The sequence below is a fragment of the Gouania willdenowi genome, chromosome 12 (genome assembly GCF_900634775.1).
Source record: "Gouania willdenowi chromosome 12, fGouWil2.1, whole genome shotgun sequence".
In the NCBI taxonomy this organism is placed as follows: domain Eukaryota; kingdom Metazoa; phylum Chordata; class Actinopteri; order Blenniiformes; family Gobiesocidae; genus Gouania; species Gouania willdenowi.
The window spans coordinates 22434456-22461004 of NC_041055.1; the positions used below are offsets into that span (position 1 = coordinate 22434456).

A 26549-nucleotide genomic window follows, 5' to 3' on the forward strand; every position below is an offset into this window, starting at 1 on the left:
CATTTCATTTCACTATGTATTTACTAATTAAACAATACGTGGATATATCTTAACTTTTAAAAAATAAAAGGAAAGAACGGCTTTTTAAACTTACTTTGTCATGTGTAATTTCGGTTTCTTCAAAATCGTCTTGTGTACTTTCGGTTCCTTCAGAATAAAACGCCATGTCATGTTTTAAGGCCCGTTGAGTCAAATGACTTATTTTGAAGCCTGGGGCCGTTTCATTTGACGGCGCTTAATTGGACATGTGACGCCGTTCGCTTTGATGAAGGTTTTGCTGAGTCATGACTTCGTTTGGTCTGACAAGTGGCAGAGTTTTTCCTGACTCTGAGACCTGAGGATGTCCTAAAATGTACACCGTAATTGTGCGAGAGTTTAGGAGTATAAATCACCTCAGTCTGAACCATTCCATGTCTTTGAAGCCTCATGTTCCTCACCACGGCTGAAATATCAAACTGTTGGAAAAAGTTTTTTCAACTTTAACAAAAACGTAAGTTTAAAAATTAATTAAAAAAAAACAAATGAATAATAATACAGTCATGCTTACGTCAGCATCTTTACTGATGAGACCCAGAACTACATCGATGCAGATCAGCGTCCCCGATCGACCGATACCAGCGCTGCAGTGTGTGATTATTGGCCCCGACTGATGGATGTGCCTCATGTAGGAAATGAAAGTGAGCAGCTGCTCAGGCTGGGATGGTGTTCCATGGTCGGGCCATCCGGTGTAGTTCAGGTGAGTAACAAGCTGGGTTTGATTAGTCTGAAAATGAAAGGAAACATGATGTTATAGACCAGGGGCGTCAAACTCGTTTAAGTTCAGGGGGCAAATACGGAGCAGTTTATCTGATGTGGGCCACAGATTTTAGGTGGGAAAATGAGTAACTGAATCATTATTGTGCTCTAGTTGGGACTTCTCCATATACATAAATGATAAAATGTGTACGGCACTGATAATATTAAAGCAATGAGTGACATATCAGTCCCTGCTGGATCTTCACTTTACATTTTTTTGATTATGTGGCCAGTTTGGGTAACACTTTACTTGAATGTTTACACATAAGGCTGACATTACACTGTCAATTCATTGGAATGAATAAGGTGTCATTTCACTAAATTATGACACATTTCGCTAAATTATGACACCGTTGGAGCTATTTTGGCCTTTTTTTGGTTAGGTGGAGGGATCTAGTGAGATCAGGTAGGGCTAGGGTTATGTTAAACAACACTTAATGAAGGCCTTCATGACACCCTATTCATGCTAATGACAGGTGCCATATCATACTAATGAAAGCGTAATGTCAGCCTAAAACTTCAAGTAAAGTGTTATCACAATTTTTATGTAATTTAGGGAAATTTTGTGAAATTATTTGAAGAAAAATTGCAGGATTTTGGAAAAACTGAAAGTATGAGATGAAAAACTTCCATCATGTGATACAAGCATGGAGATATTGTAAGCCCTGCAAATATTGTGGCGTTTAATTGAATGTGTGTATTATTTTGGAGAAATCTACAACTGAATTAGATAGTAATTTACACAGATATTTATGGTTTCTCTGGCTTTTTAAGTTTTTTTCTGTTTGTTTTGCCAATTAGATGCTCAAAAAAGCTGGATTTGGCCCCTGTGCATTGAGTTTGACTCGTCTGTTATAGACGGTCATACAAGTCAGCAATAAAATGATATTAAGAACTGTACAAAAAATAATTACTTGGACATCTTTGACTTCGATGAGTCGGATAACAAAGTTGTCCAGATTTTGGTCCTGGATCAGCATTATCTGTAACCGCTCATCCACCATCTCTGCCGTCCTCGGCGTGTCCGGCCAATACCGCTGACATTTCACTTTCCCTGCTTCCACTTCCTGCGTCATCATGGCGATCACGTTGGACTTTTGCTCCCAAACCATTTGCCAAAAATCCCTGAGGGTGGTGGGTAAAGGTCCCTGGCAGGCGATGTACATGAAGTCCTCGTCCTTCACTGGCATTTTAATAAAGTTGGCGTTAATGTAGCCGCCATCTTTACCGAGGACGACCCGGGTTGTGTCGACTAGAGAAGACATGGGCATAAAAGATAGAAAATGTGTTTTAAACTTTCTTTTTTGCACTCATTACAACAGACTCTTTTTACTTACATGGAACGATGTTCTTGTAGCGGTTCTTTTTCTTGTTTTCTTTTGTTTGACCAATTAAACAATCATCCAGGGGTTGGAGGTTCTGAAGATTCTGCCGTGGAGAAAGATTATAGTTTGTAAAAAACAAAACGATCAACAAAACACTTTAAACTGCTACGCTCAATATTTTTTTACGAGATAAAATCATAGTGTATGTATCATAACTCAATAAATCTAACATTTATTCTAAAATGAAATTAAAAAGGTTGAAATTGCCGCTTCAAAGTTTGTTTTCATCCCCATCATAAAAACTTTTTGTTGACATTTTCACATTGCATTGTGGGATGTGGACAATGGGTTTTTACTTCATTGTTACCGTAATTTCTTTAATTGTTTTTTTCCACAGACAGTGCTTCTCCTGACATCATTTTTCTTCTAGTTTGTCCCCGTGACATTGAAATGAAGTAAAAACAGTTCTACGGGGCCATATACTTTCCGCTTTAACAGAAATTGCGGACGTCATCTTGGAATCGACCAATAAAAACGGAATCCACTGTTGAACGCAGAAATTGACATAATGTGAATGAAACGCCGTCATTGTGACGCAAAGAACGTTTCCCTGGGGAAATGTTTTGGTGTGTCCCCTATTACATATTTATTTTGACATACATTTTTGCTTAATTATGGTTCTTTTTTTAAAATTATTATTTATTTTGTTTCCTCACAGGAGTTAAAAACTAATATGTCCTGACAAAAAAAAAAAAAAAAAAAAATATGTGGAAAACACTGAATTTGGGGAAAAGACAAAATAGAATTTGGAAAAAAAAATAAAATGGATTCTATAGGGCTCTACTTCTATGCACCTGTCTCGCAACTCTACATCCCACAATGCAGTGCATAGAAACTTCAACAAACCAAATGCTTCAAGTGGAGATGAAAACAAACTTTCTATCAGCAATTTCAACCTTTTTCCTTTCTTTTTGGAGTAAATTATGTTGGATTCATTGATCTATGAAGCTTACATTCTGATTATATCAGATTAAGAAAAAATTAGCTTTAAACCCACTGAATAAAAACTGGTCGTACCTCGAACTCTGACAGAGGAACTTTCTGTTCCAGCAGGCCTCTGATCATGCGGACAACCTCACTGAGCCTGTGTCCCGTGTACTGGCCGTTGGGCACAACTTTGACGAGGGGCAAAGACGTCAGCTCATCTTTTGAGATGATTGGTCCGTCTGTGGAAAACACAAAGAACGACAATTAGACGGTTTGAAAATGCTAAAACTGTGACAGACGTTTCTGTGTCAAAATCCAAAGAGCGACAGGAGAAGGTCTCACCTTTTAGCGATTTGGAGTTCATGTTTTCTCTTGACATTTCATTATTTCTCCATGTAGTGATTTCGTCTTCCTTCAACTGGCCAGCACTCATCTGTAGATAACTGTGTCAACACAAACCACAACTTATTTGAATTTCGTCTATTTTTAAGTCTATTATGTATATTGTGACATATTGAAAGAAAGAAAGAAAGAAAAAAAAATTTCTATCGCACTTTTCGTTCCTTGGATCATCAACGCTCTCCTCCTGCCACATTTCTTTACGGGAACTCTAGAATGAAAAAAACAAAAACCAAATAAAACACAGTAAAAGAACATGCGTGCATGATATTGTAGTGGGATTCATTTGTACTTCAGGGGAGTCGTCAGCTAAAGAGGAACCATCACAGTCCGTGTCCTCTGAGAACTCAGCGTTCTGCTCACACACTGTTTTCCTCAATTCATCATAATCTAAAAATAATGAGAAAGTTAAACATTCTTCAAAAAAGTCCATGACATTCATTATTGTCTGAGGCGAGTGGGCTTATACCTATTGGCGGTATGTCAGGGGTGATGGCAGATTTGAGCTCTTTACGAGGTGTGCACAGCTTTACCTTCACTCCACTGTCTTCACTCACATCTGGAAATAACACATAAAACCTTGTGTCATAAGCTAGAATTTTAACAAATGAGAGTAATTTATTAAACACTAATGCTGCTTCCACCTGTGTTCCCATTGCACTTGTCGGTGTTGATGGGTAGATAAGCCAGGTATGTGTTTGGGCTCTGGTCTGGTGGTCTTGAAATGATCAGATGGACCAGACCTTTAGCTTTACGGATGGTGGTGACGGCCTTGGAGTGAGACACGCCAGTCATCAGTTCTTCATTGACCTACAGAACAAAAGTGATGAATATTAAGAAAAACCTGGCAGTCCCAAAAACAGACTGTTTTATACATTTATCAGCTATAGCACGATGACCACATGCCTCATATTGTCCCCCTTTCCTGTCTAAATAGACCTTGTGCGTTGAGGTTTTTCTTGAGCAGATGCTCAAAATGGCAAAAAAAAGTGCCATTTCAGCTACCCACACCAACACACACACACCTATGCACATACTTGCCACCCCCTAAATGAAGTTTCATATCTGGTGTAATTTGTATTTTTAACATCTCATTGCACAACTTTTATCTATAACGCACAGCATTCAGGTGAGTTTTGGTAAGTCTCTAAATTCTGTCATATAGATGCTCGATTGGTTTGAAATCTAAGGAATTTGGAGGACAAGTCAACACCCTAAGGGCTCTCTTTAAATTTCCTAAGCCGTTTTCTCTTTTTTTGCCTGTCCTTGTTAAAGTCCAGTCCCCTTTGTTTTCTTTGACTGCTATTCAACCTCTACTTGAGGCTCCAAGTAGAGCTGGATCTTTGCCTGAACCCAATAGGATGGGTCAAGTTTCAAGGTTTTCCCAATATTGAGACGAAGCCCCAAATATGGAGTAGAAGACAAGATAATTTCATGATATGCTGATTATTAGTTATTACACATTACTGAGCCATGTGCCTCCATATGCTTTGTTTAATCTATCTTAGAGAAGTTTACTTCCTTTCCCCTGAGGCAGATTAAGTTTGCAGTAAAGTGAGCACCAAAGAGGGGTGTAAGAAATAATTGATTCTGCGATATATCGCAATATTAAAATGTCCAAATTTGTTTTTTTAATGATGTTATTTAATACATATATAATAAAAATGTTTTGCACGTAAACACCCGGTCACTAGGTGTCAGTGAACCACATCAGACCTTGTTAAACTACCTCACTCATCAATGCATTTTAGCTTGGAAGTTGATTCCACTTTATTTTCAAAAAACATACTGGGAACTATTATGTGGTTACTTTTCTTTTTTTTTTAAAAAAAAAAAAAAAAAAAAAAGGAATTTAAGATCTGCTGTAGAAGCAAAAGTTAATGTTTTTTGAAAAAAGTAATTTGACAGTTTGATAAACAGTTCGTTACCATTTACTTTCAGATTCATGGCAATGCACACCCCTAGTGCTAAACCCCTTAGCTACAGTCCTGGACACACACACAACAAAAAAAAACAATCTCTTGCTGCCTAACATAATGAATAAGGAGATTAATTCTGTATTTAAGTGGTCAAAATGATATGGCTGAACTGTTATTAGAAAGAAAAATATTACTATTCTGATTATCTAGCAATAGAAACAGTGACAAACTAACTTTAAGTAGTCTGTCGCCTATTTGCAGTTTTCCAGAAGACTCGGCTACCCCTCCTGGTGTGATGGACTTAACAAAGATCCCCCTCTCGCCTCCAATCACAGAAAAACCTAAACCTCCTGAAGCCAGCTTCTCAAGGTCCAGGGTGATGATGTCCTCCTGCAAATTTTGAAAGAAGTCATGCGATCACTTACATTCCCAGCATTAATATTAAGTGTTAATTTGGAAGACTGAATTGTACTTTTTCTGTCAACAAAACCATTTCACCAAACGAAAATTAAACAAAGACAAAAACTCAGCAAACAAAGGCAGGACAAACAAAATAAATTGAATAAATCATAGTTAAAATTACTACTACTGTAGTAAGGATGACATACTTTACATTGAAATGATACAACCGAAGAAACAAATCAATTACACAGACCTGAAGCATTTTATGTGATATACTGACCTCTAGTGGACAAAGTACATCAAGACGCTCTGAAACAGTCGAATCCTCTCCTTTAAGGAACCCTTTAAAAGAGCAATGATGTGATTGTAGGAACTTTTCAAACAGTAAATGTCTTAGTGAGGTTTAATATACCATTAACACTGGAGGAAACTTTAGGACCAACGTTGTTGTTGAGGAAAGAGACACTTCTCTGCTGGGGGAAAACAGGCTTACCATCCCTGTAAAAAAAAAACAAAAACAAAGAGAAATGTATCATTACATTTCCATAGAAACATGGCAGATATTATCTTATCTCTCTTTAGTGGAGGCTACCTCGTGGCCTTTAAAGTCAGATCATCCAGAGAAAGCTCCAACAGCCTTGTGCTCTCATTTAGAGACAGTTCTTGAGTGGGAGCACCATTTATGTAATGAATAAGATCGAGTGGTTTTAAACTTCCTTCTTGAAAGGCTAAGGAACCGGGCAGGACGTCTTTCACAAATAAAACTCCATGAGCGCTATCACTGCCACCATCCAAAACCAGCCCTGAGCAAATAATAAAGAGTGAAAACGAATAATTTCACGTGTGACAAATATTCTCTGAGAATAACGAGTGCATTTTTACCCAGTGGTTCCTTGTCACTCCGAAAACAAATGTCAGGCAGAAGATGTGCTTCTATGGGTGGGTTTGGAATCTCCAGGACTCTTCCTACTAACAAGTCCACCACTCGAGGGGCTGCACGAACTAGATTCACCACCTCAGTGTGGCCCATATTGCTGACATCTGTGCCGTTTACCTTGAGAGAAAAACCTCGTTTTACAAACATTTTAAAACAAAACAAAGCACTCAGAGAACACAAACCTACGCAAAGCAGCAAATCTCCTCTTTGCCAGATATTGACAGTTATCTTTTCATTTATTGATTTTTACACACATTAAAGAAAAAACAACATTTAAAGTGCAAGGAGGGAATTAATCTGGATCAGTGATCCTGTTCGTGATACCATGATCATTCACACTTTACAGCCGACATAGGCAACCCGCAGCCCATAAAAAATACAAAGAATTACAACATTGCAGGACAATACAGTAAAAGACAAGAGAAAAACACAGAAAATACTCCAAAAACACACAAAACTACTCCAAAAATAAACAAAATTACCCAGAAAAACATAAAAAATTACAGAAACTGACAACAAAAGTACACAAAAAATGACTTAAACCCACAGTACTAACAAACAAACAAAAATACAACAGAAATATGTAAAAATTACTTCCAAAAGTGAAAATGACAGCACAAATACACAATGACCCCAAAAAACATATACTTTATGGGAAAAATACATAAAAGCACAACAGAAATGCACAACATGCCTCACAACGACCAAGACAACAACAAACACACAAAATTACAGAAAAACACACATTACTATAAAAACTCTTTGTTGTTTTTTGTATTATTGCTCATACTTCTAAATGCATACATGAATAATGATAATGTGGCCCTGCTGTAATAAAAGTTGCCTACCTCAGCTTTAAAGGCTTAGAAGACATTTTTATCTATTGTAGAACCAGCTCAAAGAGCCAAACATAGGGATTTTAACATTTTTCAAACTGATCTAGAATCAGTATATTGACCCAAATCTGAACATTCCATCCAAATCCAACCATTAGTTGTTGAGTTAAACTGTTCACAGTATAATTGGCAAAAACAATTGATTTCTAAATCTTAAGTCAAGTTTAAAATGTTTGTACATTTTTAACATGTTAGAATATTACACATTAAATTAAAATGGCGATCTATATCAATGTATAATAAGCCATCAAATAAAGAGGAAGTAAAGCAAATACCAAAATCATCCGGTCCCCAGACCTGAGCCTCCCATCTCCTTTGGCTGGATCCTGGACAATGTCGTGGATGTAACAGCCTTGGTCGTTGCCTTTAGTGAGGGTGAAGCCAAGGCTGCCCTGTTCCGACTTTACCAAAGAAACCTTTAGCTCTACTTCCTAAAAAAGATCAGTCACTTTCAAATAAAATCATCTTCACAGCCTAGATGTTCATCAGATTACAACTACTATTAAATGTTGTCCTCTATTGCAGGGGTGGCAAACTCATTTCAGTTCAGGGGCCAAATACAGACCAGTATGATCTCAAGTGGGCCACAGATTTTAGGTAGTAAAAATGTGCAATTTTTGCACCCTACTTTTCACTTCCATGTATAAATAACATATAGGATACATAAGCCCTGGACAATATCCAAGCAGTAAGTGACAGATATTATTCTCTGCAGGATGTTTAATTTAAATTTTTTCATTTTCTGACCAATTTTTAATCTAATTTGGGGAAATTTTGAGGAATATTGAGGAATTTGGATAAAATTGAGAGTTCTTTCAACAATTAAAAAGCAATAAAAATGACTGATATCATTTGATATAAGCATGGGGAAAGTGTGAACCCTGCACATATTGACACTTTCCCCTGGAGGGCTGAATTGGAGGCTCTAAAAGGCTGGATTTGGGCCCCGGGCATTGAGTTTGTTTGACTTTACCGGGCCAAATTCCTCTGTGTCCTGTCCGTTACCAGACACAGTGAGGTTTAACGGCAGAGGCAGAGGAGGAGGCAAAGGGTCTGGGCTCGGGGCGGAGACGGAGGACATCAAAGGCAATGTGGATGATTCTAGTTCAACTCCCACAGGTGATGAGGAATCCCTATCCAAAGATATAAAACAAAAAGAGTGTTAACTGAGGTAATAGACACAGCAGATCCCATGTTTGATCCCATTCTGTACCTGAGGTCTGATCTGGACACTGACAGGTTTGGAGTGTAAAAAGCAGAATGGAGGCTATCATCCAGCTTTCCATTGCTGTCATACTGTCCTTGTCCCAAATTGCTGCCGGGGGTCTGATAAACACTTTGCTCCCAAGCATGCCTGCTGCTCTCTAGGTTGCTGGTGCTGAAAGCTTCCTCCACCTCTTCATCACCATCAGTGCTGTCGCTGTAGCTGTTTTGTCGAGCCGGGGTCTTTTGCAGGAGCCTCTCCAGAGCATCCTGCACCAGGCTGTGTTTGTTGCTGCTGCTGTGAGTCGTCCGAGTGGAGGGGGTCACACTCACTGTCTGGTTGGGCTCTGGAGTAGTAATTGGCTCCTTAACAGGTGAGGACATGGATGCCTTGAATAACATAAAGGAGAGATTTTTGTCGACAATCCCTTTAATTACACAACAATAACCTTAGAACACTATCGATAAAATTAGTTACACCATCGCTATCGCTGGGTGATTTTTACCCAATATATTATACCCAATAAATAGTAATAATGATAAAACTATGTCAAAATGTGACAAAACAGACAATTTAGAGTTGTGTTTTATTTTCAACTATTCCATGCCTAACAAAATGAAAAAAGAAAAAGAAAAAAAACTACCACAGTGGACTCTTAAAATATTAACCAAAATTAATGAAAAGTTAGGAATGTAAGAGCGATTAAAAATAAAATAAAATAAAATATTAACCAAAATTACTGAAAAATTAGGAATGTAAGAAAGAAAACTCTTTAGGAATAAAAAAATATATATTTTTTTTTACCAAAATTACTAAAAAATTAGGAATAAATTTAAGAGAGAGAAAAAAAAATAATAAAATTAAATATTACAAAAAATACTGAAGAATTAGGATTTGTAAAAACGATTTAAAAATAAAATATTAACCAAAATTACTGAAAAATTTGGAATGTAAAAATGAAAAAATATATAGGAATTTAAAAAAAAAAGTTAACCATAATTACTGAAAAATTAGGAATGTAAGAACAAAAATAAAAAATAAGAATAAAATTAAATATTACCAAATATACTGAAGAATTAGCAATGTAAGAACAATAATTTTTTAGATTAAATAAAATAAAATACTGGCCAAAATTACTGAAAAATGAGGAATGTAAGAACGACAATATTTTAGAAAAATAAAATAAAATATTAACCAAAATCACTGAACTAAATAAAGATAGCATGGAAATTCCATTACTACTTTTACGTACTTTATTCCTTAGATGGGTCGTAATAATGGGACACTAACACTATTGCCGGGTGAAAAATTACCCGAACATATGCTTGTAGGAAAAAGTGGGCTTTGGAGTAGAGGAACATCCACACATTCTAAAATATCAGAAGATGCTGAAGCTGGACACCCAGACACTCTGACAAACACAACTTCATTAAAATAATGTAAATATGTTTGCTCAAGTGAAAATCAACCACCGATAGTGTTCCAGGGTTAGTAAATCTATAATGGTACCATTACAAACCAAAATTGATGTGTTCATGTCAGGAAGAATGCCATGTTTAGGCCTACAGAGCAGCAAAGTCACTTCCTGTCCTGTTCCACGTAAAGCTGAGATGACCTCCTACACACAGAGAAAACAAACACAATTCAACCATAATGTCACACCTGAACTATATGCTGCTACGTTAAAATGTGCTGCTTCTATACACACATGCTGTGAAAGTCCTTTCAGGGGGGTTTGATTGACACGCAGGATGACGTCGCCCACATTGATGCGTCCACTCTCTGCAGCCGGCTGACCCGGAAAAAGCTTCTTAACCCTCACCACGCTGGAGCTCGGGAGCTCCCCGGGAATGTTTTCTTCTCGACTGAAACTGAAGCCCAGCCCTGATGTGTTCTTCAGCAGGCACACATCAAAGACATTATCTGCAAATGCACAAACATGTGTCGACTCTTTGTAATAATGTCCAACAAAGACGTTAAATTCGTTTGACAAAATGGCAAGGTGGGAAAAAAAAACCTTTTTTGCTATGACAACTAGGCCTGATAGACACATAATATTTCTAAATACTATCATCAAACATTACCAACGAAATAACATGTTTTAATTAAGAGTATTTTATTTAACATGTATGTACTTTTTCTTGTCTTTTCTCCTTTTTCTATGATTTACTGTTTCTTATTTTAATTCAATAATCCGGCGCATCTGTAAAAAAGCAATATCCCCCTGTGATACATAAAATATTCTGATTCTGATTACCAAATGATGTCAATAAGCTAAATCTCTTACCACAATGATACATTTATTTATTTTTTTCTTACTGTCTACTATTGGATTGCGTTGCTTCAATGTGATTTTCCCCTCTGTGGGTCAATAAAGGTGTATTCTATTCTATTACATAAATATGATAAGTTAACCATTTTAAAATATCTTAGGTTTAGGTTTATTGATTTATTACAAATTATTTATATGCATATTAATTTGCAAAGATCTTTAAAATAAATAGGATGAATAAATAGCACTTAAGGAAATATTTTTCCCTCCCCACCAAAAAATGTAAAGGGGACATATTATGCAATTTTTCACCAATCTCCATTTGTTCTGAGAACACCAAAAACATAGTATTTGAGGTTTATTTTCCCAAACTCGCCTGTTTTCCAGAGTTTTAGCCTCTTAAAACAAGCCATTTTCTGAGTATGGTAGTTCTGAAATCGGGCTGTTTGAGGCCTACTATATCAGTGAGTGGGCGTGTCTATAGATGCTCACTGACTTCATGTCTCGCTCTTTTACAGGGTGATGAGTGATCACCAAAGCCATTTTATTTTTGCTATCCACACACTGTTATTGTTTTTAGCCAAAAAACTGCACATTACGGTAAAACACATGGATATTTAAGCGGCTAATGTTATTGTAAGTCCGTCTCAGCGCTTAGGGTCTCACAGCAGCAGTCATTTAAACTCTCACCGGAGTGTTAAGTCACTTTCTCCTCCTCCATAGCTCTTCTAAATACAGGAATAGTGCATTTAAGGTGATAATCATTTGTTTTCTCCAAACGCTGTCGCATTATGTCATAAACACGACAGAGCAGTGATACGAGGCCAATGCGTCGAACCACAAGAGCGGAGTACACCTCCGCACGAACAAATCGTGCTTACACTACCTTGTACGTTCACTGTGGAGGCGCGGCACATGCAGCAGGAAAGTTATGTATTTAGTTTTACCAGTAGCCATCACTCCTTCATCAGCAAGAAAAACAATGGTGGACTTTCTCAAAAGTTTTTATCATGTTGGGGGTGGAGTCCATGGGTGGAGTTACCAGCGGAGGGGAGGGTATTTTCTTTCCCTAAAGTTTTGTGACATCACAAACCTTGTAAATTGGAAACGGAGCAATTTTCTCTGTGTTGTAAGACTTACACACACTACAAACAACTGGATGGTTTTATTTCACAATTTCTGTGCTGGTGGACACTCAAGTTACCTCATATGTAATCAAAAAAACTGCAAAAGTGGATTTTTCATAATATGTCCCCTTTAAACAATAATAATAAAAAAAAATATTTAGACTATGAATTTGACTGGAGTTAACAGATTCTGTAAACTTGATACCCTATTTAACAAGGCTGTGCTACTGCAACATAAGCTTACAACACAACACATTGGATAATTATAGTGAAATTCCTTCCACTGCTGTGTGTACTCAGCGATCAATGCCTGTGTTGTTTCATTATGAAAGACAAAAAAATCTGAGCGATAAAATCGATCCTAAATTACAAACACATTGAAACAAGAAATAAATGTGCTTTATGCAGTAAAACACAGAGTGCAACAGAAATAAGGCATTGTTTTGATTGAAAGCAACATGTTTCAGCTCTAAGTAGGCAGCAATGTGCAGCTAATTAGTGTTATATAGTGCATACATTCACTTTCTTCTAAAAACGAGATTATTAGCACGTTGTTTGGAGAGAACAAAGGGCCTTAGCCTTGTTTATAGAATGACCTAAAAACCAGAGAAATCCTGAATGTGTCCATTCATTTCAAATGCTGTGGGCTTTAATATTACATAACAGGGCTTTAAAAGCAGGGGAGTGAAAAAAATAAAAATAAATCAATTACATCCAATCCAATAGATGTTTTTCCAAAATTGTTTGGCTTTCCAGATAACATTGAATATATTTTCTACATATTAAAAAAGGCTTTCACAGACCAGGTTCAGGGACAATAAAAATAAGATTTAGTTATCAACATTAACTCGTGCTACACGCGTGCCAACTTATGCATTCATACAAAACAAATTGACAAGTGAAAGGCCTGATAAACGTGAGACTGACCCAGCTGATACATCTGGTGCAGGACTTTTTCCATTACAGTGAAAGGGGAAAAAAGAGTTTGAAAGAGCTTAAACTTATGTGATGTTTCCTCACCTTCTGTGACAAAATTGTACTCCTTTGCCTTTCCTTTGGCCTCACGCGGTCTCTCGTTTATGGTTCGTTGAACGTTCTCAGATGGTGGCGTGCACTGAGGTGTGAGGGGAGCATGGATGCCGTCTGCCAGTGGATGACCCTTCTCCAGCAGCAGATGCACAGTCTGGATTACACGACATGTAATTGATTAGTAAACGAATCACTTAGGGGGCTGAGAATCCACCAAGGAAGGGAGGAACCACATTGACCAGTACTTTTATGAAACAACCAGTCAAATCAGTCGATTGAAACACAGCAATATGGACCAAAACTCATTCTCAGTATCTTTTCTCAAAATGGCAATATACAATATAAATCTCAATAAATTTAATTCAAATGAAGTCTGACCATAAAGACAATTCAGGGTTAAATTTGCTGATTCAAAATGACAGGCACATTTATTAACAAACAGTTGATTTGGTTAATAAATTAAGGATATCTTGATCTGGGATGTCAGGCTTCTATGTTGTAAAATAAAGACATAGTTGGTCATAAATGTTCAATGTTAAATATTCACAGGTAGCCATATTGGTTTATCCAATCATAATCCAAATTGAATTATCCAATATGGCAATGCCAGTCAAGGTTACTGTCAAATAGGCATCAGATTTAGATCCAGAACCTTATACATGTTTTTAAGTTTAATTATATAACTTTTGATTGGCTAGTGACAGAAAAACCTGTTTTTGGGTGGCTGGGTTAGGGCGCACTCAGAAATTCATCTAACTGTTTTTTTTCAAGGTGTTCTGAGAAGTAGAACCTAAAATGAGTATATTAATACAAAATAAGCTATAAAACAAAAAAAAATATATATATATATATATCGACATAGGCAATATTGTAATATTCTATAACGTCAAAATAGAAAACTCGATATATCTTGAATCTCAATATATCGCCCAGCTCTAATCAGCACCCATGTCACTTAAAAGGTTGGTACAACCGCAGAAATGCCAATGGAGGACTCTACCCAGCCACAGAGCTGCAGATAGTGGGACAGTGGGAAATAGTGTAGTTGTCGGACACAAGCTCAGGCTTGATCACCCTGTAGCTGGCCACCTTTGATGATGATGTCTAGTGTTTAAAAGGCCAAAACACACCCTGATTCAAAGGAACACTACTGATGATGTGTCCCAAATTTACATCCTTCCCATATCGGAGATACAGCTCCCACACCACTCTCAAATGGTAAACCTCATGTGACTACCGACTTTTGGCACAAAGGATGGTTTAACATCATGTGCCGTGTATAATATTTCTAGAAAGCACTCAGTGCAGACCAGTGCAACGCCAAAGCAGTCCCAGATATTGCATTGTCACCTAAATGTTACAAAGATATTGAGGAAAACTTGTTTATCAAAAATGATGGTTCGGTGTCTGAGTCACATTTCATGAATATCGGTCAATTACAAAATCAGATATGAATTTTTGAAATTTCGCCAATGATGAGAGATACTTATCCACATCATCCCCAAAATCTAATCATTCATGTTCCTTGTACATTTCAGATATTTCCTGAAAATTTCGTCAAAATGACAAAATCTGTCCATTCATTTTTGGTTTAGATTGCTCACAAAAAACCAATGTCAGCAAAAACATAAAGTCCTTTGCCGAATTAATTATGACAAGCGGGGATCTTTCAACAGCATCATCAGCTCATTGCTCTTATTAAACTTAATCCCTCACCTGTCCTGTGTCTCTGAGAGCTTCTACTGCTTGCTGGTGAGTGGCTCCCTCCAGACTCTTTCCATTTACAGCCACCACCCGATCACCTGTTAATGTGAATGACAGGAGGATACACCTTTAAATTACGGTAGTAATTTCATATTTACTCATGCAGTTTTACTTCCACATTTTTTTCCCTTCTTATAACATCACTATTTCATAATTTACCTTTCTGTATCCTTCCATCAAGATCGGCAGCCCCTTTTGGGAGAATAGCTTTAACGTAAATACCCCCATGTCGCACAGTCGTGTTGACTCCACCCTAAAAAAAAAAAAGGAGATATGCCTTTAGTCTTTAGCTATGTCAGTTTTAAATATTGTGTATTTTTGTGTGGGGGTTGATTTTGTCTTTGCAAAAGCAGCTAAATGATGAATGTTTTGTCTCAATCTAAACTTTTCTTTGTTAAATAAGTATCAGAAATAGTAGGGCCTTTTGGATCTTAGAGAGCCTAGGTATTGGCCACAGGTGGCAAAGACTTAGATTAAAGTAATTAGATAAAATTGCGTGAGATTTCTTGTTTTCAGGTCAAATTTTTTGCCTGACACAAACAAATACACACTACAAAACATTTATCATTTTTTCATCATGATTTAGTTGTAAATTTGCACAAAATGGTTTGTCATTAATATGAATGAATATTTAAAGTTAATTTATAAATAGTTGCTGGTATTTAATATAATCTACATGAAAGCACATAAGTAGTCGATTGTTTTATTAAAGATAATTAAAAAAAATGATTTGTTCTTTTACAGAGTTTCACAGTTAAAATAGAGTGAAAAGATCACAAGGTAAAAAAAACAAAACAAAACAAACCCAGTACTTTTCTAAAAAAAATCAAAAAGATAATAAAATCACAGAGAGAAACCATACTGTGGCACACACTGAAACAACCCAAAAGTAAATTCAAAAATAAATTTCAATTTCGACATGATAATGGCAGCCATAAAACTACTGTAAAATTTCATTTAAATAAAAAAAGCAAAAAAATATAGATCACATGCAGACAGGATTAGGTTAGCATGTTAGCATGACAGATAGTTAGAAAAGCAAACTAAATCAAGCAGCACAAAAACATAATCAAACAATGAGCGAGGGGAGAAGGGGCAAAACATAAAGAGGATTAAAACCTTGCCGAACAGTACCGTGACACTTAAGCCCAGACTGCTGTCTTTTTTGAACAGCTCAATGTCAAATAGCTCTCCAGGACGGAGACTATTGACCCCTGGGGTACTAGCATTTAAATTTTCCATCAAGTGTTCCTGCAAACAGAGAACAGGCCATTAAGGTGAAATATCACATGCATCTAATAAAAAGTGGACTTCCGAGAACTTTCATAGAGGAAAAATCAGCTGACACTTTTATAAATTCAAGAGATAAACAAATTATGCAGCATGCAGGTGGTGCAAACAGCCACACTTGCACTTTGTTCATACTATGTCAGGCAGTGGTTAAAAATGCAACAAGTACTTATCTGTACCAAGCATCTGACATGTGATATGCAATGCTTGTTATATAAGAAACAAACATGCTTAACAATTCATTTAAAGAACAGCTGAAATTGCTTATAAACACACAGACCACACCCTTTTCACCTTCAGTTTGTCTTGACTACTGGGAAAACTCTCCTCGTCCATGTCCGAGTCCCCGACGTCAGAATGCTCGGTAAATTTGGGAGCTTCGAGCAGTTTAGCTTTTCTAGTTTTGGGCGGCAGAGCAGGTGGTGGAGGATCCATGCTGAAATTTGTTTCTGGTTCGTGGTGTCGAGTGGTGGATCCAGGTACAGCACCAAGGCTAGCTCTTCCTAGTAAATGCTGGAGTCCGTTAGCAGGAGGTTTGGAGATGTTAGCAGCTGAGTTTGATCTCTCCTCAGAGTTAAAGTTGTTATAAAGGTGGACTTGGGAGGAAGCAGATGGTGGAGTGTCAGCATCACGAAGTGGAGGGCTGGGAGTTCCTCTTGTACAATCATCTGTTGAGTTACTAAAGTCTAGCTCTCGTCTCTGGGCAGAATTGAGGAAGTTATTTGAAGACTCGACCCCTAAAGAAGGATCTGTTAAAAAAAAAAAGGCCAATAAACACTGACATGAAGAAACAAATATAGTTGTACATAAATCTGTGTACCCTACATTCTTTAGTTATTCTGCTTTGAGAACAAATCAAAATAACAAAAAACTGCGTGGTTATTTTGTTTTACTGACCTAAAGCAAGCAACTTCCCCCTGGGATTAATAGAGGACTAAAGGATAAAACCAAAACAAAAATACAGAAAAATCAAAAACCAGACAAGCAGCATTATTATGTTTTAAAAATGTAATCTTATTCCGTTTGTGTAATATTTGGATTATTAAGGGAAACGAGAGCTTCATGTTTTAAGCTCACCACACAGAGGGACCCACATTCATTACTGATGAACTGGTGAATTGAAAATGTATTAATACATAAAAAAAATTAAAAAATGGATGTTACGAAAAGCATGCACATGACGTGATTAAAAGAACCAGAGGTGGTGTAATTAATCTACTGTGCTCCTCATTTCTTGTGATCACCTTCTGTGTGTGTTGACAGCTGCTGTTAGTGGCTTGCTGTATTATACTGTGCAAAATAAATATTTTTACTGCCCTCAAAAAATCTGTGCAATTGTTTTTGGAAAAGTGTCAAATGGTATAAGTTCTAACATCTATTGTTCCTCACACCAGCTTCAGAGTCGATAGTCAGTCACCTGTTTATTTGGATACTATGTGGATCGTAACACCATAAAACAAAACATAAATTATTAGCTTTTTACGAGCTAAAACATCCACTGACTGCATGAAAACAGGAGCAGGATCAAAAAACTGCTGAAATAAATCCTAAACAGTCCTAATGACCTGGTCCAGGACCTGGGGAGGGAAACCATGTGCAGTGGACTTCAGTTCTCGCTCTAATTTCCTCGTAAATATCAAAATAGTTCACAAACGGAACAAAAAAAATACATTTAAAAAAGAAACAGCAATACGTTTCTTATCTGGTTTTTGATGTTTCTGTATTTCTGTTTTGGTTTTAAGTCAGTAAAACAAAATAACCACACCGTTTATTTGTTATTTTGATTTGGTTTTAAAACGGAATAACCAAAGAACCAACTGTACACAGATTTAGATAACAATATTATACCTATTATTCCATTTACCTCTATGGAGCTTCTCTTTTGGCTGCGACACAACCAGAACAACATCATCAGGAGTTTTCTGAAGAATGACTAGTGTGGCAGCATGAGAGAGTCCCTCTAGGTTCACATCATTGACAGAGAGCAGCCGGTCACCTGTGCACAAGGACATTCGCTTTAACAAAGTTCAAAGGACACGAGCATCAAAGCAAAAACATTAATCATTACCAGGTTTCAGGCAGCCATCAACATCTGCAGGACCTCCAGGAGTGATTGAGCTAATAATAGTCCCAAGACCAGAACGGCCAGAGTGGTCTCCACTTACAACCTGAAAACCTACACAGGGGAAAAAAAATGATGACCACTTAAAACTACATTTACAGTTTGGAAAATGAATAATTTATAACAATAACTCAGAGGATAGACTTACCAAGCCCAAACTTTGGATCTTTCTTCAGGTTAACGGTTGAGATTTCCCTTTCAAGGGATGGCAGCGCAATAAGCTTTTTCTTCAGTGAATCTGTATTAACACACACACATTTTAAAGACACAGAAAACCTGCAGTTGGTTGAAAGGGTTCGACTTTGATATAAATGACGTGAGAATCAAGATTGGTCCTATACCATTAAGAGAGGCTGGAGTTGAAGGTGGGCCAGAGGAACTGTGCATGCTAACCCCTGGGAAAATAACAAAACAGGTCATTCAAGTGTGGCATTAACGAATTACATTAATTAATAAACATCAAATGATGACCAGTCTTCGCATGATCCCTCTAAGAATGTTTCCATGGAATTAGAAGAATAGTGTTTAATGTAAACCTTAATTAAGGTAACAACTTGGAAAACATGTTTTGCATTTATTATTGTTTTATAATGAGTCAACAAAAGCTGTTAGCTGTTGTAGTTCATGGTTAAAACCTGCTGAGATCTGCAACTACATATTTTCTCGAAGCAAAAGCAAAATTGAAAAATTATTCCCTTGATGATGAGCAACTTCACAAAGAGTTCAGATCTTCAACAAGCATTTGAAAATGTTGTCGCTTACAAAGTCACAAGTAGCTCAATTCAACTGCAAATGTAGACATTTTTGCATCTAATTTGATGTTTTATTAACTGAGCATCCTTACCCATTACATATGCTTGGCCGTTATCCTCTAAAGAAGAAGAGTCGGACTCCTTGGACTTGCTAAGGCTCCAGGCTGGGCTGCCATGAGAGCCTGAACCGAATGATCTGAAAAAAAGAAAGAAAAATAAATGCAAAAGCAGAAGGAAAGAAGCGTAGATGTTTAATAAGAATAATTTATCCTCCATAAAACAAACTCTTCAACAGTGTAATGTTACAACTTACAATATAGCCAGAAAATATCAGTGTTGAAGATTTAATATTGTCAGTTTTTCGTTTCCATTAATCTGTCCACCTTGATTTAAAATGGCTTTAACATTTAATGTGATTTTATCCTCGTAACATGATGGCCTTAGGAAAAACAACTTCACTTCTGACTAAATCATACACTGACTTAGAAAGCTCCAGCTGTTAAATAAATAAAATAATGCCCGCTTGCCGTAGTTGTTTTCCAATCTAACAAAATCTTTTTTAAGGTCATTATTTCAAAGAGGTGTCAGCTTTACTGTGGAGGAGAGACAACCGGGCTTGCTAATTAAAAGTAGAACACAATTGTTGGTACATCACAAAAACACTGGTACAAACCCAAGAGTGCACAAGCAGCTATACCACAAACCTCAGAGGGTCAATTAGAGGCTGATGCAGTGTCTCTAGACTGTCAGTATAGATTGAACTCTTTAGTTTGAACATCTCGTTTATTAGCTACTGGTACCAGGCAATCTTTAAATTAATCCTCAGAGTGACTGGGAAAAACTAAACTACCATTACTACTTCTTTTTACTTAAACAAGAGAGAAGTTCAAGAGAAAGTTACTGAAAAAAGTAATCATGTATACTCGTACTAGGGGTGTGTATTGCCATGAATCCGATGATAAGATTCACAATTTCCATGTCACAATACGATATACTAAACGATATGATGTACGTCGCAATATGTCAATATCAATGACAAATTTCTCCTTCACAAGTACACAATGGTACAAAATATAATTTATTTCATTTTTTAAAGACTTTTGAGAACAAGTAAATAGTAACTAATTGCTACTAACTAATTCAAGCTCCAAAAACAAGTGGTATGTTTATCAAACTGTCAAATTCCATTTTTCAAAAAAGTTAAAACTTTTGCTTCAACAATAGATTCTGATTCTGTTAAGTTCTTAAATTATTATTATTTTTAAAGTAACCACATACATCTATAAAAAAATGTCCAGTATTTTATATGAAAATAAACTGCAATCAACTTCCAAGCTAAAACGCATTGAAAGTGTTTCACTGACACCTACTGACCGGGCGTTTATGTGCTATGCATATGTTTGAGCAATTGAATGTTTTTGTCCGTTAAAAAGCATTACTAAAAAAAAAAAATCGATTTCTTTTTTAGTAATGTGAATATTTTCAAATCAAAGTTAAAGTTGTTGTTGATGATTTTAAATGTTTTTACTAATGATTTTAAATATTTTGGCTGCCAATTTTAATGTTCTTATTGATTTTAAGCTGTTGAACTTTTTAATCATGTAAAGCACATTGAGTTGCCTTGTGTATGAAATGTGCTATACAAATACATTTGCCTTGCCTATCTTCAGTAACTCACTTGTTCTGTTGAGTGATGAATTCCGTGTCTGAACTTGTTCGATGATGCTGCTGAGTGCGCGACACCACTGGTTTTGGTGGCGGCTGACTCATTCTGGTGTACAACTCGCCGCGGTAGGAATCAGGTGACGGTGGCTCCGGAGACTCTGGCATCTGCCCGAGGTTGTGGTGGGAGCGACTCATTGTTCGTGGATTAGAATGGAACATGGAGGTCCCGGTGTTAAAACCTGGAAGGTGAAGGCCATCGTGGACCAGGATTGGACCAGAGGGAGCCTTGTGGAGGGCCATCTCTGAGTACGAGATCCTCTTCAGCTGGTCTGGATTGGATCGCGTTGACAGACTTGGGGCGAGGCTGCCTGAGCTTAAGGCCCTCTCTTTAGCGTCTCCGCTATGAGGGTCAACTGAATATTGTAAACTGCTCAGTGGGTTGTTTTCTAAAACAAACACATAATAAATATTACTACTTACAATTATAATTGAACCCAACCCTGGATGGAGGCAACACTTTTGCGATGTCTTACTGCTCTCTTACCAAGTTCCTGCAGCTCCTGGTTGTTCTGACGAGCCTTCATCTGCAGGTGGAACTTGTGCTGGTCCGAGCAAAGCTGGAGAAGATATTGGCAAGTCTTCTGGCTGTCGGTCTGAAACAGGTGCTTAATCTCATCCGAAGTGTTCTGAAGGCAAATCTTCTTTTTCTGAGAGAAGATGAGAGCATTTAAGTCTGTTTATCAAAGACAAATTGTGTAGTTGCAAATTCATGAACCAGTTTCCGTGCATACTGTAAACGAAATCTTCTTCGTCTCCCTCCAGGGGAACTTAAGCACCGGGGTCCGATTTCCATTCAGGACTTCGAAAATCATGACTCCTTTGGAGTAGACGCCCAGCAAGATGCCTGTCTGAGATCTTTTCTCAGGAAGAACGCGATGGAAATCAACTCCGTACTCTGTCAGCCTCTGGCACACCTAGAACAAACAGTAAAAACTGGCTTAATTTCTATTTAAAGTACTCAAAGTAGTGCATAACAATGTGCATTTTTCTTCTTCTAAAAATAGGGCAATATTTACATGAAATAAATTTACAATGTAGTATTAAAATTAGGCTTTTAATCCAACAGGACATTTTTTTTCAGCTGTTTACTTACAGTATATGCACACAAACACACGTCAGAATCTCAGCGCCGAGGAACGATTTAATGTAATACTTACATTGTTAGGACAATTACGTTAGGATGTTGTTATTGCAAAACGCTCTCAAATCAAATAGTGATTAGCTGTAGAGCCGTGTTAGATTAAAAAACAATAATTAAACAGCCAAACTGTGTTTGTGCAAACACAAGAAATTATCATCAAATGTGAGCCCAGAATAAAATACCAATAATAAAAAAGCAAACAAACAAACATCGAGACAAAAAGCAAGAAATCAAATTAATTTTGTTACCTTGAGGAACTCAAACTCAGCCTCGGTTTCTGAAGCTCCGTAGTGGTTGCTGTGAAGTTTTGGGAGTTCCTCTTTGATGGTGGTTTGATCGACCTTGTCCAGGACGGACACTGGAAGGTAGTGCTCCGATCTGAAATAGGTCTTCCCATGAATCTGAGGTATAAAAAAAAATAAAAAAAATTAAAAACTACATTAAAGTCAAATAAAACCAAAATCATTTTTTCAATTTGTAGATAGGAACGTAATTAATGTATTTTCAAAGGCCATCTTATAATACGTGACATATATGCCTTTAGCTTATATTTTGATATTGTGATGTATAAAACATATATTAACTCATTAAAGGCGGGCTTGTTTTGGGATGACATGCACAACAAAATGTGGCATGCCATAAACAAAACATAAATTTGCATGTATGTTTTGTACATTTGTATTTGTACAAAACACACAAGATAGCTTAGTATAAACTACTATTGAGGATAAATGAAAGGTTTGAAACAACAACTATAAAGTCTAAAACCAACAGCAAACTTTACCTCAGGTTGATAGTCACTGAATTCAGCCTGTAATGCCAGTGAAGCTAGCACTATTGCATTTTCCGCCTCACAACGCATTCTCTCCTCCAAGATATCTCTCCTCATCTGCAGGTAGTACTGATGTTTGGTCATAGCGTGCCTAAAACAAAGATAAAAGAGGTATATTTTTACTGTTCAACATGAGGGTAGGGTCTTTTTAAAGCACACTTACTGTATCAGGTTGACATCGTCAAGAAAAAATTTGATACGCAGAAAAAGGTTAAAGGGTACATCAGTTCTTCTTTTTTTAGGATCCTCTTTCCATCCCTCTGGGGCCACTTTGGATAATTTGGCATCGAGTTCATTGAAAAAGAACTCATTTTCTGTTTTTGATTGGGGAAAAACAGGAAATATGTCTATGAGTAAAATCTTTGAAATCAGGAAAGTAAACTATCTCTAATAACAATAACACTCCAGAGTGACATACAACCTTTTAGAGACGCAAGGCCAAAAAGATGATGCTCCACAAGGCCGATGTGGGCCACTACCATGTCAAAGACGTCCTTACAAACTGCTTTGATGTCACAGTTTAACTCCAGCTTCTGGCCATTGAGCAGCACTACGCCAACCTTCCTCTGAACATCGTCTACTTTACCACGCTTCTATTGGGACAGGATGTAAATGCATTTGGTAGGATGCAGCAACGAGAAAAGAAACTACTGTTAGTAATCATGTGCTCACCGTTAATGAAGAGGGGACCGTTAGGGAGACGCTGGGCTCACTGGCCATCCTCACAAACTCTGGTCCATGAAAATTCTGAAAAAAATGTGAATATAGTTACATTATATTGAAACCCAAGTGTGATCATTCAGAAGCAAACCTAGGCTTATTGCTGTGCGGTAGAACCTAGAGCTAGGCAATTTATCGAGATTCAAGATATATCGAGTTTTCTATTTTGGCAATATAAAAAATGACAATATCGCCTATACTGAGATATATCTTTTTTATTTGTTTTACTTAATTATACTTGATTTATACAAACACACAGTATAAATACAATCCAACAGTGTCCTTCTTAAAAAAAATCCTTATTTTGTATTAAAATACTCGTTTTAAAAGTCACTGCTTTCGTTACTTCTCTGAACAGCAGTTAGATGATTTACTGCGTAAACAAGCTACGCTACAGAACTCACTCACACGTGCTGTCTTTTATGAGAGAAAAAGCGGCATTTTTTTGTGCAACTGATTCCTAATAAATGTGCCTGTGTGGCATGTGGCATCAGCAAATTTAACCCAAAACTGTCTTTCTGATCAGACTTTATTTAAAATAAAATGATCAAAATTTATATCGTACATCGCCATTTTGAGAAAAAATATTGAGATATGAGTTTTGTTCCATATCGCCCAGCCCTACTGCTCATTTCTCACCTCATCTAATGTCAAATATTCAAAATCTACCACAGGAAACCAATTTTGACACAATTCTTAGCACAATATTGTAACAAAGCTTCTATTCTAGAAATGATCCCCTATCTGTAGTGACACATTAATGCCTTGGTCACATTTTCCAATGTTATTATAATGATTACAATTGTACAGATTTACACTCCACATGTCCCATAAACCAAGACCAATGACTTTAATAATATCAAACTATAATGAACAATGTAAACATGTAATAAATCCAGCAACATCGTACAAACGTTTGTCACTAATGAGCTCATGCAGAGTGCAGAACAATGTACATCCGTTATTATAAATGTTCCAACACAAAGCTACAGAAGGGTGGAATGTAAATAGACTTTTCTTTGATGTGAGTTTTGAAACAAAGTGTTTAATCACCTCTGAAGTGGAAAAAGACCAAAAATTAAGTGGACGAACCTTGGTTTTTCGGAGTGGGACAGAGGAGTAAAGACTATCCTGAAAATCCAGCCTTGAAGGGTGAGTAGCTACCAATGGCTCATCTGTGGGGTAGTTGTTGGCCCTGGACAGCCTGCTGGCCAGGTGAGCGTGGAGGCGTTGCACCTCCTCCTCCTGCCTCTGGAGGAGCAACTCGGCTCCCACCAGACCTTCATCAGCAGCTCCCTCATTTTGCCTGAAAGGAAAACAGGAAGTAGAATGAACATCAGTCGGAATAAAAAACAGTCTGGGTTGATCTATAAACTATGAGCAAAAAACTGTGCTAAATATGACTTTCTACTGCACACCTTTGTTTTTGAATGATGGTGAGATGTCAATAACTAACAGGATGACACTTAGAAACACAAACTAATTCTGCCATGAAAATTTCTATAAAAATTGTCAATTTAAGGCACCATGTTACTGTTCTACACATATGTAGTTAACAATTATTAAAATATGTTTCATATCAAGCTTTACCACATTTTACCATTAAAAAAATATGAAAACCTATATTTTCATTGATTAGGAAGCCTAACAAGGTAACCAATAAATAGAAAATAAATGTAAATGTTTTTAGTGTATTTTACAGCTGATTTAGGGGCCGTTATCATAAGAGATGCTAACAGGAAGCTAACACAAGAGGAAGGCTAACTTTTATTAGGCTACTTATTTCAGGCTTAGTAATTGTGATTAATTGTAATTGAACTTTAGTAATTGAGAATGTAAACGTAATTGACTTTCTGAGGATAAAAAAACTATTGTAATTTATTGTAATTGAACATGGGTAATCGAAAAATGTAATAGACCCCAATCTTGATACTAGCCAGTTTGGGTACAATATATAATATAATTGTAACTGAAAAAAGCAATTGAGATTACAATCATAATTAAATTTTTCGTTGAATTTAGACAATTGACTTTGTAATTGTCATAGAAATTCTATAAACTGTTAATTACAATTTAATTAAAATACAAACCTGGTGAACCATGTTGCAGTTCTAAGTTTTACACATATGTTGTAAACAAGTATATATATATATGTTTTTTTAATAATTAACTATTTTCCCACGACCTGTCACTTCTCTTGAGGATCATTTTACCGTTTTTCTATTTATTTATGAAAAATTTAAATCGAAGTGTATACTGACAGAAAAAAGGCCCAAACACCCACACCAAAAATATTAATACCAACATTTTAATTTATTAGGACGCTCACAAGGTAACCAAGAGATAAAGTGATTTAAGACATGGGTCAAACTGACCTGTTATCATAACAGATGCTAACAGAAAGTTAACACAAGCGGAAAGTTACATTTTATGGGATTATTCATTTCAGGCTCAGTAATTGTCATTTATTGTAATTGAACTTTTGTAATTGAGAATATAATTGAAACTGACTTTCGTTGTGTCCTTGGGCAAGGCACTTTACCCACATTGCCTTGTATGAATGGCTATGAATTGTGCATGAATGTTGGTGGTGGTCAGAGGGGCCGTAGGCGCGAAATGGCAGCCACGCTATATAAATCCAAGCCATTATTATTATTATTGATTATGTAAATGAACATAGATAATTAAAGATGTAATTGTAATTGAAAAATGTAATTGAGCCCAACCCTGCTGTTAGCTAGTAGCTGCTGACCGAATGAAAACACACTTTGAGTGAGCGGGCAGAGCCGCAGCAGGCATGCTCAGGTCTGTACGGACAGAGATTAGAGAGATAGAGAATGCTGAATGTGGATGTCACATTAGATGACCTCACTGGTGAAGCATGAGTCTGACCTTGTTATGCTTTCCCAGC

The 26549-nt window shown here is 36.8% G+C and overlaps 1 protein-coding gene across 4 annotated transcripts in view; it reads right to left on the minus strand.

The window, feature by feature from the left end:
* ptpn13 (protein tyrosine phosphatase non-receptor type 13) overlaps positions 1-26549 on the minus strand; it is a 58369-nt gene that overhangs the window by 1551 nt on the left and 30269 nt on the right. The window contains exons 10-48 of one of the 4 annotated variants that reach the window (XM_028462318.1): positions 24731-24944; positions 23591-23665; positions 23340-23511; positions 23082-23232; positions 22871-23009; positions 22335-22487; positions 21677-21859; positions 21430-21592; positions 20899-21331; positions 19313-19416; positions 18810-18863; positions 18617-18706; positions 18415-18522; positions 18211-18342; positions 16641-17095; positions 16176-16307; positions 15216-15309; positions 15009-15094; positions 13284-13446; positions 10573-10787; positions 10384-10482; positions 8874-9253; positions 8634-8793; positions 7936-8091; positions 6710-6881; positions 6420-6630; positions 6240-6325; positions 6108-6169; positions 5660-5815; positions 4151-4316; positions 3976-4065; positions 3799-3896; positions 3662-3717; positions 3450-3550; positions 3198-3346; positions 2133-2223; positions 1710-2047; positions 548-763; positions 393-455 (exon numbers count right to left, since the gene is read on the minus strand). In XM_028462318.1, the coding sequence (XP_028318119.1) occupies positions 393-455; positions 548-763; positions 1710-2047; positions 2133-2223; positions 3198-3346; positions 3450-3550; positions 3662-3717; positions 3799-3896; positions 3976-4065; positions 4151-4316; positions 5660-5815; positions 6108-6169; positions 6240-6325; positions 6420-6630; positions 6710-6881; positions 7936-8091; positions 8634-8793; positions 8874-9253; positions 10384-10482; positions 10573-10787; positions 13284-13446; positions 15009-15094; positions 15216-15309; positions 16176-16307; positions 16641-17095; positions 18211-18342; positions 18415-18522; positions 18617-18706; positions 18810-18863; positions 19313-19416; positions 20899-21331; positions 21430-21592; positions 21677-21859; positions 22335-22487; positions 22871-23009; positions 23082-23232; positions 23340-23511; positions 23591-23665; positions 24731-24944 (6166 nt within the window). The remainder of the gene's footprint in view (positions 1-392; positions 456-547; positions 764-1709; positions 2048-2132; positions 2224-3197; positions 3347-3449; positions 3551-3661; positions 3718-3798; positions 3897-3975; positions 4066-4150; positions 4317-5659; positions 5816-6107; positions 6170-6239; positions 6326-6419; positions 6631-6709; positions 6882-7935; positions 8092-8633; positions 8794-8873; positions 9254-10383; positions 10483-10572; positions 10788-13283; positions 13447-15008; positions 15095-15215; positions 15310-16175; positions 16308-16640; positions 17096-18210; positions 18343-18414; positions 18523-18616; positions 18707-18809; positions 18864-19312; positions 19417-20898; positions 21332-21429; positions 21593-21676; positions 21860-22334; positions 22488-22870; positions 23010-23081; positions 23233-23339; positions 23512-23590; positions 23666-24730; positions 24945-26549) is intronic. The other 3 variants (XM_028462319.1, XM_028462320.1, XM_028462321.1) reach the window with 3 other exon arrangements.